A 17,420-nucleotide genomic window follows, 5' to 3' on the forward strand; every position below is an offset into this window, starting at 1 on the left:
AAAATAATGCATATTCTTTTTATTCACACAGGGTCTTTATTCTGCAAGATCTGAAACTTATCAAGAGTTTATCTTGAGGCATCTGAAGAAGTGGGTTTTTTACCCATGAAAGCTTATCCCCAAATAAATCTGTTAGTCTTTAAGGTGCCACCGGACTCCTTGTTGATCAAGAGTTTATATTATCCTTAGAAAGAATTTCAGGTAGGAACATCAGCAGTAGGCAGAAGGTCAAACAATGTGAACATCATGGACCATTACAGTGAAATATTCAGTCTGCCATATGTGGAAAAGATGATATACAGCCTGAGAGGCAATGTGACTGGAGCAGCAGGAGAGGAATGAGAACTTAGCAAAGATATTTGGGAAATACGGAAGTCCTCTTCCTCTGGTAGCTTTACATGGCTTTACTCCAATTAGAATGACATAATTCACAGAGGTGTTCTCTGTGCTCTGCACTACAATTAATCTCTCTGTTCTTTTGAATAGTTGGTGACATATACGGCATCACCCCCACTTAAATACCTTAGGGCTTTTCCTGTCATGGAGCACCACACAGAGACCACTGGTTCACGATGACGTACAAAGAAATAACTGACCACAACCCATCTGTTTTAGTCAGTGGTTCTTTGCTGATTTATAATAGCATGGATGATACCATGTGACTGTCTTGTCTCTACCCTATCCCCTAAAAAAGACGAAAGCTCCCAAAATACCACTACAGCTGCTCAGAATATTTTGTTTATCTGCTTGGATCTTTCATGTGATACAACTTGACCAGCTGTATGCTTCTCCTACTCAGCCATTGCCATGGCTAATTGTTGTTCATACTGTTTTTATTACTGATACTAACCATTCATCAGGGGAAATCAGATCACTAAGGAAACGTGGTTTAGTATTATCACCCCCGTGCTACATATGAGGACTCAGAACACAAAGGTTAAAAACTGAATCTCCAAAAATTACTCTGCAAGCCAGTTACAGGGGTAGGAGGAGAATCCAAAACTCCTAATTCTCAGCCCCAAACAACAGTGAAAACTGCCTCATTTTTTAGAAATTCTGTTCCCAACTATACCCATGCAACTGTATTGAAAAAAACTGGGTATAATTACATGGATAAAATTGAGAGCAGAATTTGGCCCCTCATATTTAACTGATCATTGGTCTAATTTATTCCTCTCCCTCATTCTGAAAACTGCCCCCAATTCCTTTGTAATAAGCCAAACTCCAGTAATGCAAACTGTCACTGGCATAACATGAAGCAGAGTCCAGAAAACCCTGGGACAGGTGCATTTCAGTATTTGATCCCTTTGAAGAAATGCAGCTCCTCTTGTAGTAAGGGAGTACACATGTTCTGCGTGCTACAAAGCTTCAAGTAAGGCCCAGTCCTGAGAATTTTGATATTATTAGGAGCTGGGTGAAACCTTGTTGTGCATTGAGTTAAAATTTGTGTGAACACACCCGACACTTAAGATAGTTGTAAGAGACAGTTAAAGGGCCACACCTAAAACAAGATCTAATAGCGTCTGCCCAGAAACTAGCACTAGCTAGTGGGTGGAGGGTTGCACTGGGTATTGGTATGAGCCGGTGTGTGAGAGAGAAGGCAGACTAGACAAAAACTGGGAGACGGAGGAACAGCCAAACAGCCAGAAGGAGCAGCTGAAAACACGGTGTCTGACCCAGGAAGGAACCTAAAGAGAGGTTTTTGGATCAGTGGTGCCGGTCGAATACAGTGTTCTTGGTGCTGTGAGCAAAAGAAGCCTCTTCCTGCTACTTGATTCCTTCTGTGTTCAGAGACAAAGCACTTTGTACATTCTTTGTAAATACACAAAACTGTATCAAAAGAAATACCTGACTGTCACCAATTTCTACTCCCAACTGGAACATCCCTAGGCCCCTAAGCATTGACTTAAGCCCCTAATGCATCCTTAGGCCCCTAATGCCATTCAGGTAGAAAAAAAAGAGCAGGATTGAGCCCTAACAGTCTCAGATTTCCACTGGGTCACTGGTGAAATTCTGGTGGTTGGCATAAACTGTTGGAATCCAGTTGATAAAACTGTACCAAATTCCCACAGTAAGTTAAACAATTTGATATGAATCAAATCATTTCCCCAGGTCTTTTAATAGTGTTGCAACTTCCTTTGTTATAATCTTGTGGAAGAAATAATCCAGATTTTCAAGTGCTCAGCATTCACAATGGGGGCCAGATTTTTTCATAAAAACTCAGCCCTGATGCTGATGGCCACATTTTAAAAAAAATTCAACATCCAGCCCAGATCAGTGGGTTTAAAGGGGTTGCACTAGTTGGAATTCCACCCTTTTTAAGCCATCTGGCCTGCCAGTCTGGCTGACGTTCTTAGACATACGGTATGTGTATCGACACAAGAAAAATAAAAGCCAAACTCCAGTAAACTGGAGTTGTAATGTAAATAATGCCACTAAATTCACCCACCCTGAAATTTACCCAGCTGCTTTGGGGCCACCAAAGGTCCCTAATGCAACAGAACCACTGTGGCTCCATTGGAGTGAACCTGCAAGGAGACTCTGAAAGCCTTGCATATGGCAGCGATGGAATCCACACAAACCAGTGTGGATGTGCCTATGAAGAGTTGGGGGTGTAACCACTGGATCCACAATCACATGCAGTGGCCACAAATCCTCATGCAAGGGATGCTTGGGGTTTGTAACCCCTATTTTTCAGCTCAGGGGCTGAAGAAGTGGCTGTTATTGCCCTCCCAGTTCCTGCATTACTAAGGCTCTGTGGGCATAAGAGAGAGAATTTAATCATATGAACAGCCCAGATATAATGTTATAGTAGTAACAGATGTGGTTCAGGCGACTAGTAATAGAATATAGGTCTTTTATCTCTCATTTTCTAGGTCAAATCCATTCTAGTAGTGATTGGTGGTGGTAGCATCTAGTGGCTATGCTTTGGCCTGTACTAAAAATGGGTTTGGTGACTGCAATCCAGTTCCTAGTGAACTGGTCTCTCTGTCATAAAAAACTAAAACACTGCTACAACTGGCACCCTTGGGGGAAATGTCAAAAAAGAAGTCAAAGATCAAACAGGCATGGAGACTGTCCAACTCGTCATTCTGGAAGACGGTCCTCCTGGTTAGCGACCCCTTGGTGAGGCAATGTCAGGACTGCTTTGCCATTGCCAGTGTTGCACCTTTTCTGTGGCAGAAAGGACTCCAAGAGCTATCAAGTAGACACCTTTTCATCAGCTCCACACATACACTATATAAGAAACAAAACTGTGTAGCAACTGAGCCTGAGCCACTTAGTTCGGGTTCAGATTTCTCCAAAGTTAAGGGATGCTCAGGTTCAGATTTTTAGTTCAGCTCATTATACAGAGCAAGGCCAATCACAAAGTTTGGGTATGGAGCGAGGCTAGTCTCAGAACTTACCTGCAGTTTGGGGGAATTCTTATCTGGGGATTTGGTTCAGGCCCATCTCTCATTATTATTTAACTTTTATACTGCAGTGGTACTTAAAGGCCACAAGCAGGTTGGACTCTGCTGTGCAAGGCAGTGCACAAGCATATTAATAAATGATAGTCCCAGCCCCCAAATTCTTAATATTTGAATTGTGTGTTGATGTTTCTGGCAGGATGATGCAAAAATCTAATGTCATATTGGTGGGAAAATGTGAAATAAATAATATGCATCTGCTTTCAAGCTTTACTGTATTACAACAATTGCAGTCAGTTGGTCTTCCTGTAATAAAGCCCAATTGGTTCTTACAGATAAGTGAATAATAACAGCATTTAGCTCCTATATAGCAATTTTTATCCACATATCTCAAAGCAGTTTCAAAGTAGGGAAGGGTCAGTATCATCTCCATCACAGATGTGGAAACTGAGGAACAGAAAGGTGTAGTAACTTGTCCTATGTCACACAGCACGTCACTAGCAACGCTGGAAATAGAACCCAGTCCCTGATGCCCATTCGAGTATCCAATCCCATGGCCACACTAAGTCCCATCATTTTTTCCTGGACATTGGAATTTTTCATGTGTGTTTAGTAAACAGTTATCCATAGGAGCCACACAACAATGGATGCTTATTAGGTTTGCAAAACAGTGAAATTAAGGGCAGATTATGTGAATTAGATGGCTGACTCTGTTGGAATGCCTGCTTGAAGTAATCATGTTTTGAAAGAAATCTAATTAGGCTTATAGAACTTTAGATGTCCATCAGCAGCCCAGGGAATGTACCAATTCTGCCAGTATTCCAACATTTAACAACTACCATTATTCCCTCCCTGCCCCCCCCCTCACCTTTTTTTCCTTCTTTCCATTTGTCCTTTAAGGTGATGATGCTACATAGAAAAGATTTTGTATAGTGGTAGGTGACTAGTGTCTAATTCTGAGGTCTTGGCCAAATTCCGGGTTGGGTAATTACATTCTGCCTACCTTAATTTCCCCTGTAGCTCTAATGAGGTAAAGGTCTCTTCACAACTTGTCCTAAAACATTGTGTGGTATTGCTGTGGGCTGTTAAACAGTGAAGAATACCTTTTCCTATTGAAACTGCAAGGGACATTTGGGTAGAGAGAAACCAATGACCAGAGCTGGAATTTGACCAAGACAGCAAGATTAGCTCTCCCACTCTTAGAAAAAGTGCCAATGAATCTGTAATGACTACACGTGGTCAGACCCCCATTGGAAAGCATGTGCGGGATCAGAGCACAAGGTTGTCTGACCAACTTTGAATTTCAGAATATTTGCACCTTCGACAAATGACAAAGAGTCCTCTGGCACCTTATAGACTAACAGACATATTGGAGCATAAGCTTTCGTGGGTGAATACCCACTTCGTCAGACGCATGAGTCAGCACAGAAGGCTGTGATACTGTAAGTCTGGAAGAGATTATCACAATTTTTTGTTTGTTTTGTTTTTGGTGGAATTTATTAAGTTTAAAGTTGGTGAAAACAAAAAAGTTCCAGCAACTTCATCAAAGTAGTATCTTTAAAAACGTCATTGAAAACAGAAAGCCAACCCTAGTTATACAAGTGAGTCAGACAGCGCATATTCAAGCTTCAGCACCTGGTTGTGCAAAAAAAAGTCCTCATAAAATGTTTAAACAAGTTTAACAGGCTCTTTAGTAATACAAATGTAGGTATTATAAATTATGCTAAATAGCTATGTTAGGAAGTACAAATAACTTTCTTGTCCCCTTAAAAATACAACTATACAATTGGAAAATTTTGGGCTACGGTGCTCATCTTTTCTTTCCACGTGATTTTGATAATCAACTCTCAATTTATACTAGTTAATACCACTTTACGCATCTAAGCTCATTTAGGATTTTAGAAAATCATTGTTTTAAAACTAGAAATAAAAAATACCCCAGCCTCCCCACACAACCATTGAATAATCTTGCCATTTCTGCTTCCTTCTCATCAAAGTCTTAATTTCTGTCTTCAGATTAAGGCAGCTATGAGTTCTGTCCTCGTCTCATTTCACCCATCTCCTTGATCTCGACCTTCTCATACTTCCCGGTCCTCCTCCTGGTAATAACCAGTACAGTAATCCCAGTAATAATAGTCAATATCACCACTGCCAACACAGCAATAACGCCAGCAGTCAGACGTTTCATAGAAAACTCTGGTGGCTTTTCATCCACATAGTAAATTAAAATTCCTTCCACATCCAGAGGCTCTCCGTTAACGGAGAGGTTGAATGCATTACTACGATGAAATATGGAGTCAAGTTTAACATCTTTTTCAAAGTAATAAGCCACATCAGCTATATCAACATCTCTGTTGGATTTCTGGGAAGCATTTTGCTTCAGGTCAATATGGATGAATGGGTATTCATACTCAATGGCAGTGATGTACTTTGGATGCAGCTTGTATCTGTTCTGAATGATCTGTCTCAGACCATTTGCCACTTCAGAAGCATGGAAGGTTTGAGACCTCTCCTTGTGTTTCAGTTCGATGAAGATCCAGTTAGTTCTGACTAGTTCACTGCATCTTAGGGTTGTGTCACCTTTATCAGTTCTCCTCACCCCAGCAGAGTTCACACACCAGCAGGTGTTGGTCTGATTGCACTGCCTGGCTTTGAAGATACCGCTGTCCTCACAATCTGGATTGTAAATTCCATCATTGTCTAAAAAGCCATGCTCAGGTTTGGAGAAGTGCCTGCCCTTTGGGGAGCTCATTTCTGCCTTCATCAGTAGGCATTTTGAAGTCAACACTGAACAATTTACTCTTTGATTTGAACCCACCAACGTGCAGAGGCAGTTCCCGAGTCTGTCTTCAGTGCATAGAGCCCGTCTGTTGGTTGCACAGGTACAGTTCTTCTGGGCAGATGATGATGCAGCTGCCAAGATCAAAACCAGCACAACTCCAAATCTAGATTCCATGTTCAAGGGAGAAAGAGAGGAAGAAGCCTGTGGGAAGAAATGGCAAGGGCTGTCTGAAAACTAAGCCCACTGACAGCCAGTCTCCTGGTTTTTGTGTATTGGTGAGCCACTCCCTATTACTCAACCCAAATCAGACCTGCAAGACAGGTTCTGCTCACAAACAATTGGTCTCCAGCAACACAGAAAACCCACAGAGAAGTCAGTGAGCTGCACCTTCTTCAATTATACCTTCAGGGAGTGGCAATAACTTCCCACCATCCCAACCTGTCTCCCTCCCTCCTGCTGAATGAGGAAATACAACAGGCAAGCAACTCACACACCAATATAAAACGTGACTCCTCCTGGCCCTGCCTTGTGGATCAGAACATAAACACAGTTTTTTAAGATAATGTGAGCCTGCCTGAGCCCCTTCCTTCTGTCTCTGTTTCCATCTCCTGCATATATAAACGCAGTTAGGGCCCCGTGCATATGGGAACTAGAGCAAGGAAACACACAAAAGGAAGGACAGCAGCCTACACCGGTGTTTGTGGAAGCCTTGCCGCCCTGATATTATGGGGGAGAAGTACCGCAATTAGAGGTGGGATGAGGTATGTCACAGTTCAGGGCAACGGCTCATGTATTTCTCTTCTGTGCATGGGTGGCAGGTTTGTAGAAATTTTGGTGGTTCCCAGAACCCGCCCCCCACCCCAACTCCACCCCCCACCTGCCTAAGGCTCTGGGGGGGAGTTTGAGTGGGGGGAGGAGGTCTGGGGTGCAGGCCCTGGGCTGGGGATTAGGGTGCAGGAGGGGTGCAGGGTGCAGGCTCTGGGATGGAGTTGGGGGGGGCTCTGGAGTGCAGGCTCTGGGATGGAGTTTGGGTGCTGGGTGCAGGCTCTGGCCTGGGGCAGGGGGTGGGGGTGAAGGAAGGGGTGAGGGGTGCAGGCTCTGGGAAGGAGTTTGGAGTGGGAGGGGTGCAGAGGGAGGGGGTGCACACTCTGGGAGGGATTTTGGGGATAGGAGGGGTGCAGGGGTGAGGGCTGTGGGGCTGGTGATGAGGGGTTTGGGGTGTGGGAGGGGCTCAGGGCTGGGGCAGAGGATTAGAGTGCGGGGGGATGAGGGCTCTGGCTGGAGTTGAGGGGTTTGGGGCGTTGGAGAGGCTCAGGGCTAGGGCAGAAGGGCAGGGTAAGGGCAGCCTGCCCTGCCATTAGGGGACGGGGGCACTAGGACCCTGCGACATCAGTTGATGCCGGGAGCCAGCAGAGCAGAGTTAGCATGAACTGCAGGCTCCCGGCCCGGGGGAGGTGAGCAGGGGCGGCAAGTGGGGGCCGGGGGGACACTCGGGGGAGGTGCATGGGGGCGGCAGGTGGGGCCGGGGGAGAGACCCGGCCCCAAACATTGGTGGAGCTGGGCCCCCGGGCCCTGAATATTGCTGGAGCCCAGGCACCACGAGTGTATATAACTTGCCGCCCCTTCTTCTGTAGTCCAGCAAAGGCACCCACTCATAGGTTTCTGGATCCCCAGCCATTGCCTCTCCTGGGCTGAGACATGCATCTCTCATACTCCTGACTGAGATATTTTCAGGCTCTACAGTTCCCTGCCTATACTGTGAATTTCCCAGCAAAGTCAGACAGCCTAAGCAGGCCTGCTTTACTTTTCTCCTCAGAGGCAGTAAACAGTGTAATTGCCACAGTTAAGTTACCAGACAGCTCTTCCTAAGCAAGCATATTGGCTCTTAAGGAAAAAGCATTATAGAGAAAACATATTAAAAACAATAAAAGAACCTACATGCATGCTAAGCTTACCAGAGATCACCCCCTGACTCCAAGGACTCTGGCAGGTGAACAGTCCTTCAACCCACACCAAGGGGCATTCTTGTGGTTACAAGTTCATAACCCCTACTGCTTAGAACAAGAACACTGAACAGGCAAGTCTTTCCAGCTCTTCTCAGGAAGGATTGGGGGCTCCCCTTAGACCGAAGGTCTTGTCCATTTGCCGGATCAGAAAGAAGGCCCTGAGTCAGTCTTAACTCCGCAATTTTACTCAAAAGTCCTTTCTTTGTTGGTCCCTGGAGAATCCAGTGTGAATTAGTATATGCAAGCCTCCCTCCAGGTGGTGGTTCCTCTCTGGAGGTGTTACAACCTGAATGAATTTGTCTACCCACCCCCACTCTTCTTAGTTTTTGGAGGGCTCTCCCTCCCCCATGGAATTACATACAATCCTTGGCCCACAAAGATGCACAAACTTAATTCAATACGGTTTGTCCAGGAAATTGCCTTAGCTGTCACATCTCCCCCTAAAGAAGTGGGTATAACTAGGGTGCTGTCCAGCAGCCTAGGGGAGCGCACTTATTTCCTGGACAGGCTGATCCGTAAATGGCATTTTTTCCTCTTACCTTTTATAATTTCATATACACCTCTACCTCGATATAACGCTGTCCTCGGGAGCCAAAAAAATCTTACCGCGTTATAGGTGAAACCGCGTTATATCAAACTTGCTTTGATCCACCAGAGTGCGCAGCTGTGCCCCCTGGAGCACTGCTTTACCGCGTTATATCCGAATTCGTGTTATATCGGGTTGCCTTATATCGGGATAGAGGTGTAGTAAATATTTTGCAAGCAAGCCAGCATGCATCCTTCAAAATTCCATAGTGTCACTTGTCCACCAGCCTGTATAATTTCTCTCTTTAGAGCCTCTGGGGCTGAGCTCTCACATGGCCCTTCTTACCCCTCAACCTGTGGGTGTTAGCTTGAGATGGGGTTCTCTCACTCCCATCTGGTTTCTAGAGAGTGTGTGTGGCGTCTCCCGGCAGTCAGGCGGCTTTTGGCGGCATGCCTGCAGGAGATCCACCCGTCCCGCGCCTTCGGGGTACCCGCCGCCGAATTGCCGCCGAAGCCGCGGGACTGGCGGACCTCCCACAGGCACGCCGCCGAAGGCAGCCTGACTGCTGCCCTCATGGCGACCGGCAGGCCGCCCCCAGCGGCTTGCCGCCCCCCGCAGCTTGCCGCCCCAGGCACGCGCTTGGTGTACTGGTGCCTGGAGCCGCCCCTGGGTGTCTCTTTGTCTCCCAAAGGATTTGCTGCCCCAACTATGGGTTGAGGTTCCCCACCCTGACAAACAAGGAAGAGCCTGACAGAGGCAGCACCACCCTCCGTCCAGACTGAGTACAACCACAGCAACAGGAGTTGTGGACAGCTCAACAGAAGCTGCAGCTGGAGAAGAGAAACAGCAGCTAGAAGACTGGAATCAAGAAATAGCAGACCAGGAGCACCAGTGCTAGTATAAGAGAGAGGAGAAAGAGAGCCATTTTGCACTAGTTTAAGATGAGGGAGGCTGCTGCTGCAAGGTAGGCAAGGGGCCAGAGGACGCTGCCTGGCTGACGAAACACACCTGATCCCTCAAGAACATGCAGAGGACGGGTGAGCTGGTGAGACATTGCATGTAGGATGTGTCATTGTTTCGTACGAGAGGTACTCTCCTGTGCTTTACCTGTTAAGTAAAGAGCATAAAGTTGAGTAACTGAACAAAGTGTGTGTTGACCGTTTACAACTGCTGGGGGCCCCTGAGGGAGTTAAACAGTAAACCAGAAGCTGAAGGGTTAGCGCTGCACCCAGAGGGGCTAGGCAGTTGGATGGTGGGTTAAAACAATCAAAGGGGATGCCAGATAGGTCTATGGCCTGAGAGTGTGATTAGGGACCACAAGATTGGGGCAGTGGCTGGACTCCGTTGAGGTTCCAGGAGCTTAACACACCCCAGGGCATTCAGAGCACAGAGGCTTGGATTCCCCGCAGAGCAGTCCTAATAGGCAACTAGGAAGGGGCGCTTATTAGGATCTGTGCCAGGGGGGAATGATACTGCAGGTAGGAGAAGCGGATGGGTGGAACAGCCCTCAGTCTCCTTGGCATGGCAAATAGCATTTGGTTAATACTGCTCCTAGGAACATTAGCCCCCATGTTTACACTGTCTTTGGTGGGGGGGTACTAGCCCCAGGCATGGACAATGGAGTTAGGAGCAGTATGGCTCCAAAAGGAGCTGTGCTGCCAAGGCCAGGGCTAGGCTGGCAGAACCACAGAGAGGTAGCTATGGCTAATGCTTCCTTTTCTCCTGGATCCCTGGACTCCATTGTCTCCTCCACGATCACACACTCCACTCCTCCTCTGACCTCTGAAGGGAGCACAAATCAGTAATGCGGCCACAGTTTCCCAATCCTCTGTCCTGCAGCTCCCCTGCTGTTGTATTGTCTGGTTTCTTATTGCTTGGGGATTTTAGTTTTGTATATCAAAAATTCCTTTTAATCTGCTCTAATAAAATCCCAGAGCAGCTGCAATGTCAAACCAATGATAGGTTGACAGTTTCTCGTTACAGATTATACTTTCATTTATAAAACAGTTGGGGCATTCCTTCCTTCTAGCGAAGATGGTTTCTGCCCCTCCTACTTCCCTTTGATATACTATTTAGCCCAAGCCAATAAAACATACAAAAACTTTCACACTTGTTCTGTTACCTTATAGAGTGGTTGATATTGTCATGGCAGTTTCTGGAGATACTAAAATTTCTGATGGTGGGGTAATTGCTCTGTGGACAACATTCCAAGTTTCTTAACAATCCACACTCCATGAGTCACTGTTTTCCCATCTTCCCATCGCTGCCAGTAGGTGTCAGACATTCTCCTTGCTCATTGCCTGCAGACTTGGGTAAGCACAAACTCCTGAAACTCAGATGTGGTGAGCAGCTTGTGCAAGACGTTGAGCACCCTCAGGCACTCTGTAACTCACAGGAATGGGTCCTGAAAAAAACCCATATTCAAACTCTACTTCCACAGGGGTTTTCCCAGAGCCTGCCCTTTCTTTAATTTAAGGCAGGTCTCATTGTAAATAGTGGACGGATTATTAGGAAGCTACAGTGGCTGCCAATTCATATTTACAACCAAATATGGGCCTAAACCAAACCAGCAGATCCAAATACCCCCAAACTTCAAGGAAGCTCAGACCTGGAACTGAAATTGGTGGCTTAGCCCCCTCTCTATTTGGAATAAGAGAAATTGTTATAAAATACAGTGTAGGGAATAATCCTTCATTGCCAAGAAGAGGAAGTAGGTAAATTCCTCGATTTACTCCTGGTTCTTGTACGGGCTCATTTTGTGACCTTGAGCAAGTCACTGCACTGCTCTGTGTCTCAGTTTTTCCGTCTGTAAAATGAAAATAGTATCTACCCTCCTTTGGAAAAAACTTTGAGACCTACATGTGAAATTGCTAAGCAGTATTATTTCCAACTCTAATTTCTTTTATTTTTTTATAATATATGGGGTGTGGTTTGTTCCAATTCTTCTCGCCTGGTATTCAGTCTCTTGTTAAGCCATGTTGCTTCTTCCTCTTTAATATCTACCTTCTTTTCTCTCTCTCTCCCTCTCTCTCTCTCTCACACACACACCCTAAAGCTGTTGCCCAGGATTTGGTAATATGACCCCGGTTACTGTAACCTCCTTCACAGCCTTCCATCTTCAAGCCATTCAAAATACTCCTGATAAAAGTAATCCTCTCCAGCCACTCCAAACTTATCACCCACCTCCTCAAATCCATCCCTTAGCTAGCTTCCTGTCTCTTACTACAGCACCTCCACTCTCCCTGCCTGCATCTCTGCTCTCATTTCTTCAAACTCTCTACTTGCTCTCTACACTCCTCCCCAACTTCTCACCTTTGATTCTTTTACACTGTCACCTTGGAAAAGTCTCTCAAGTCAAGCCAGCCCACTACCTCCAAAACCAGTTCTTCTAGGTGCATTGCCTTCCCCTTTTGCCTCACCGAGCCTCTCTCCTCACCCTTCCTTTCTTAGCCACGTCTTGTCTTCCACTTGTCTTGTCTCTTTTATGATATAAACTCTGCGGTTTTTTGTTTTCATTCTGGAGACGTTTTTTCACTCAGAGATCCTCAACTAGTGTAAATTGTCATAGCCACCGACTTTAATGGAGCTATAATGTACATGAGCTGAGAATGTGCCCACGAGTGTAAAAATAGAATTAGGAAGACCAAAAAAGAATTTGAAGAACAGCTAGCCAAATAAAAAAAAAATTGCTATTAGTTTTTGAGTAAGTACATCAGAAGCAGGAAGCCTGCTAAACAACCAGTGGACTCACTGGACAATCGAGACACAGGCGCCAACGTTTCCTGGCGCCGGTGGGTGCTCGCACCCTCCCCCGCCCCAACTCCACCCTTTCCAAAGAAGACAGTCAAAAGAATGAAAAGACTACATGAAAGAAGCACACCTACCCCAATCTACAGCCGATAAAATCTAATAACCAGTTAATAATTTGTCTTATACACATTGGATAGAATGATTTCTTGATGTCGTCTCACCCTGCTCGGGACCACACTCTTATTTCAGATCAGCTCAATTTCATTTAATGAATTACCACACAGGACTGGGAGTCTTGAGAACAGGGTTCAGTTCCTGCCTCTATTACAGGCTTGAGGAAGGATGGGTCAGTGGTTTGGGCATTAGCCTAGGACTGGGGAGATTGGAGTTCAATCACTTGCTTTACCACAGACTTCTTATGTGACCTTGAGTAAGTCACTTAGCCGCTCTGTTCCTCAGTTCCCATCTGTTAAATGAGGATAACAGCACTTTCTTATCTCACAGGGGTATTAGGAGGATAAATCCATTAAAAAGTTTCAGAGTAGCAGCCGTGTTAGTCTGTATCCGCAAAAAGAACAGGAGTACTTGTACTAAAATAGACTGTGAGGTGCTCAGATACTATGGTGATAGGGGTCATATAAGTACCAAAGAGCGACTTTAGACCTAGGCAAGTCCCCATTATCTCTGTGCCATCTATAAAATGGGAACACTCCCATCATTACTGGAATTATTTACATTGCAGTAGCACCCATAATAGGCCCCTATCAGAATCAGGATCCCACTGGGCTAAGCACTTTACCAGGGGTAGGCAACCTATGGCACGTGTGCCAAAGGCGGCACGCGAGCTGATTTTCAGTGGCACTCACACTGCCCGGGTCCTGGCCACCGGTCAGGGGGGCTCTGCATTTTAATTTTAAATGAACCTTCTTAAACATTTTAAAAACCTTATTTACTTTACATACAACAATAGTTTAGTTATATATTATAGACTTATAGAAAGAGACCTTCTAAAAACGTTAAAATGTATGACTGGCACGCGAAACCTTAAATTAGAGTGAATAAATGAAGACTCGGCACCCCACATCTGAAAGGCTGCCGACCCCTGCGCTATACAAAAGACAGCCCATGCCCCAGTTACCTTATATTCTAAAAAGACAAAGTAAATAGAAGGTGGGGAAAATTGATACACTATCAAAACAATCAGGGTGAAACCAAGTGTGTTTCTGATTCCACTTCTCTCTCTCTCTCACACACACACACACGGTTTTTAATGTAATACAAAAACACTTTAAAGATTTTATGGGAAGGGATTGATGGAAAGAAGGAACAATCAGGCCTAACTAACACTCCAAAACACTAATATCTTCAGCTGGGAGATGCTATATTAAAGCATTATATTTTTAGTTAAATATATCAGTGTAACAGAGCTCCATCTACTGGTGCTTATCACACTTATTTGAACCACATCATTTTTAGTGTTAATTTGTGCTTAATATCCAATTCTTACGTTATTTCAAAAGACAGAGAACTATTACAAACACATAATACAGCCGTAGGGTTACTTGATACACAATCTTTCAGTGAAAGAACATTCTAAAAATAGCTACCAGGAATACTGACCATGTCTGAGCAACATGTAAACGTGTATAGCTTATCATGGGCAATGACAGTACTGTGTATGAATTCCTACAACTTAAACAGTTTTCCTAGGAAATTAACTTTTTATTTATTTGGGTTTTTTTAAGATATTGATGTACAAGTCAAGCACATGGTATAAATCCCTGTGAATAAATACTGCAAACAATTGGGTCTTTAAAACTTAAAACAACAGCCAACAAATACACATGTAAGTATATATGCACTCAGTGCACACACACAGCATTCATGGGAGTTACAACATATACAATGGATGAAGAGAACGTATCATTTTCATTTCTCAAAGGAGAGGTGTTTCGTAATATTGCAGTGAGCTCAGTTGATCACAGCATCAAGACAGATTCAATTTAAAGTACTTCGGTCAACTTGGCTTTAGTTATTGAGTATTTCAATTTAAATTGGGTCTTCTAAGATGCTGCTTACTATTTTCTTCTCTCTTCTGAGCAAGTTATCTTGGCAAAATATGATGTGTTATAAAAGATTAAATCGCACACTCTAGCACAGTCATACTAAAAACATGGTCCTCGTCAGAAAAGCGTCTGGGTAAAAAATAGAGATTTCTTAGTAAAAAGAAATTATTCCCTGTGTGTGTTTAAAGTCATATTTGCTACTATAGTGAGAAAGGTAAGTTTTTACTATTTTTTTAAGTCATATTAGCACTGCATAGCTGACACAACACTAAGGAAGAGTGAGCTGGGTTCTTTTCTGGCTCATATACTGTCAATAGAACTGTTAACTATTATCACAAATGCTTCATTTATTACTTGTTTGCAGTGTTGCTGTAGCCTTGTGGTCCCAGGATATGATAGAGAGAAGATGGGCAAAATAATATCTTTTACTGGACCAATTACTGCTGGTGAAACAAAATACATTTATTACTGGCTATGACGCATGAACCAGAAAGAACACAGCTTGGATTTTAGATCCAGGATTAAGTTTGCAGCAATAGCAGTTACAACCATTTTTTCTACAAGTACACTGCAAATTTGGACCCTAATTCTACTTGTAAACTGAGTGAACAGGTCTCTGGGCAGGCACAAGAATCCACTCATGAGAATGGGATTGCAGGATCAGAGTGTTGATGTGCAAGTCAGAGCGACTCAGATTCCACAATTTAAAACATCCTGTACCCGAAACTTCTTAGTTGATACTGTATATAGGACTCTTTAAAATCAATTGCACATCATTAAAAAGGGGGCAGAGCAGCCAGCAAATTTAGTTTCCGTTATTTTAGCAATACTGCCTCACTGTATTATTATTTTGTTTTAAATGACTCAAACATAACACCCAGAACAAAGACACTACATCCACCACATACTGCAGTTATACTTGAGGTTCAAGTCTTTTGACAAATGATTTTGTTTCTACAAATAACTATTTACAACATATTTTAGTACAGATATATACAATGTGACTTTTTTATAGAGTAACGTATAAAACCACTGAAAACTGCAACACAATACTTGATAAAGGAATACTCCAAAATTTAAACTGAGGGAGATGGGAAATCTGTTTTGTGAGCAAGATGTGTAGTCTACAGCTAGAAATACTGAGAGCCATGCAATACTTTCATTTAGGAAAGAGGAGAGAGATGGCATTTCACATTACATGCAATCTAGGGGAAATAAAAGGTCCAAAGATTGGATCAATATATGTATGTGTGTGTGTGTGTATATATATATATATTTATAAGGACTGCACTTCTTTTAAATTGATGGACTATACACATCACACTAGAATCCAAAGCCTCTTATCTGCAGATTTACACAGTGCAGAAGGTTCTCTAATATTATTAAGACAATAGGTCTTGAATACAGCCTGGAAAAAGTCTCTAGTTATGTATGTCCATGTTTTTTCTAAAATTAGGTTCTGCATCATCCACTTTGAAATGAAAAGGGACTAAACTCCATTTTAGAAAGCACAATAACAGCTGATTTTACCTTCTTGGAAACAGGTATCTACTTGGGATGTGATCCCACAATATTAAAGTTTTGCAATCCTCACTTTTAATTGTTAACATAGCTTTTTTTCCTAAGTGTACAGAGCAAGATGAAGTTAAGATGTAAATCTGAAATATTTTAAATTGCATTTTTATTATACAGGGCCAGATATAAAATTAAAATGTACATTTTATAGTATGACTAGATCCCAAAAACACAGGGATAATCTAAGTTCTTGGTTACTCTCTGTTTTCAAATACCTCAGACATTTTGGCCAATATACTCGTCACATACAGTAGTAAGTGTACACTCATCAACAGTTTGCCCATGATTCAGGAAGAAATCCACCACTGATATTCTTCTACAAAAATTTACACACCGTGATACAGCCGATAAAATGTTTGGAAGTTACGATTTCTGATAACAGTATTTCTCTTGAGGTTCAACTACAAATCAATCTGCTTACCTGGCACTAATTTATCTGAATATATAATTGTATGAATGTATAATTGTATCAGAAGCTGATATGAACAGTGTAGTTACTTGTTAAACTGCTATTGTAAAGAGCAGGGAAGTGAATATAACACATGTGCACTTCATTTTCTTTTCTGCTGTGCAGCTGAGACAAACATTTTTTTGGCTGCCACAATACAGCGCTAGATTTTGCCATATGGCATTAACCTGTGATAACCAGGAAATGACAAATAATGATGATCTGATAGAACAAGATAGCATTGTGTCTCTGTAATATGGAAGATAGGAAAGAGTGCAACATGTAATAACCAGAACGTATTGTTTCCATTGGAAACTGTGGCAACAAGAAGTGACAAATAATTATGTCCTGCTAGCCTTATTTCCATGCATTATGGAAGATGGGGAAGGGTATGCCAGAAAAAAATTGTCGGTAATGGCTCAGAAAGGAACAACAGAGTGGATTAAATTGAGCAGAGTAAAAGTTTAGAGTAGATACCAGGAAAATTAGTATCAGATATACTATAATCTTTGCAGTGATAGAGTGGTATCAATCTCATCTGCAGAATTATGCAAATTTAGACGACACAATACACTACGGGACAAATTCTTCCCTCTGATGTACACATCTAACTCTCAATACAATGTGCATCTGAGGACAGAAAGGCGGCCAAAATTCCATTTTCAAAGACTTAGAGGAGGGACCCTCTCCTTTAGGCACAGAATCAGTGTTCTGTATTTCAGCTTGTCCTTCCCAATGGTAGGTTGCTGGCCAAATGATAACCCAAAGCTTGTGATACTATTCGATACATTTTCAGAATGTAAAAAATAAAAATTTCACATGTAATCAGAAAACATTTGTCAGAGGTTTTCTAAATG

General features: G+C 43.2%; 1 protein-coding gene across 1 annotated transcript; it reads right to left on the minus strand.

The window, feature by feature from the left end:
- Positions 1-5,436: 5,436 nt before the first annotated feature.
- On the minus strand, positions 5,437-6,366 carry TACSTD2 (tumor associated calcium signal transducer 2). Its single transcript, XM_065409858.1, has one exon. The coding sequence runs from the start codon at positions 6,364-6,366 to the stop codon at positions 5,437-5,439; it is 930 nt and encodes a 309-aa protein (XP_065265930.1).
- Positions 6,367-17,420: the final 11,054 nt, after the last annotated feature.

The sequence above is a fragment of the Emys orbicularis genome, chromosome 8 (assembly GCF_028017835.1).
Source record: "Emys orbicularis isolate rEmyOrb1 chromosome 8, rEmyOrb1.hap1, whole genome shotgun sequence".
Taxonomy (NCBI): domain Eukaryota; kingdom Metazoa; phylum Chordata; order Testudines; family Emydidae; genus Emys; species Emys orbicularis.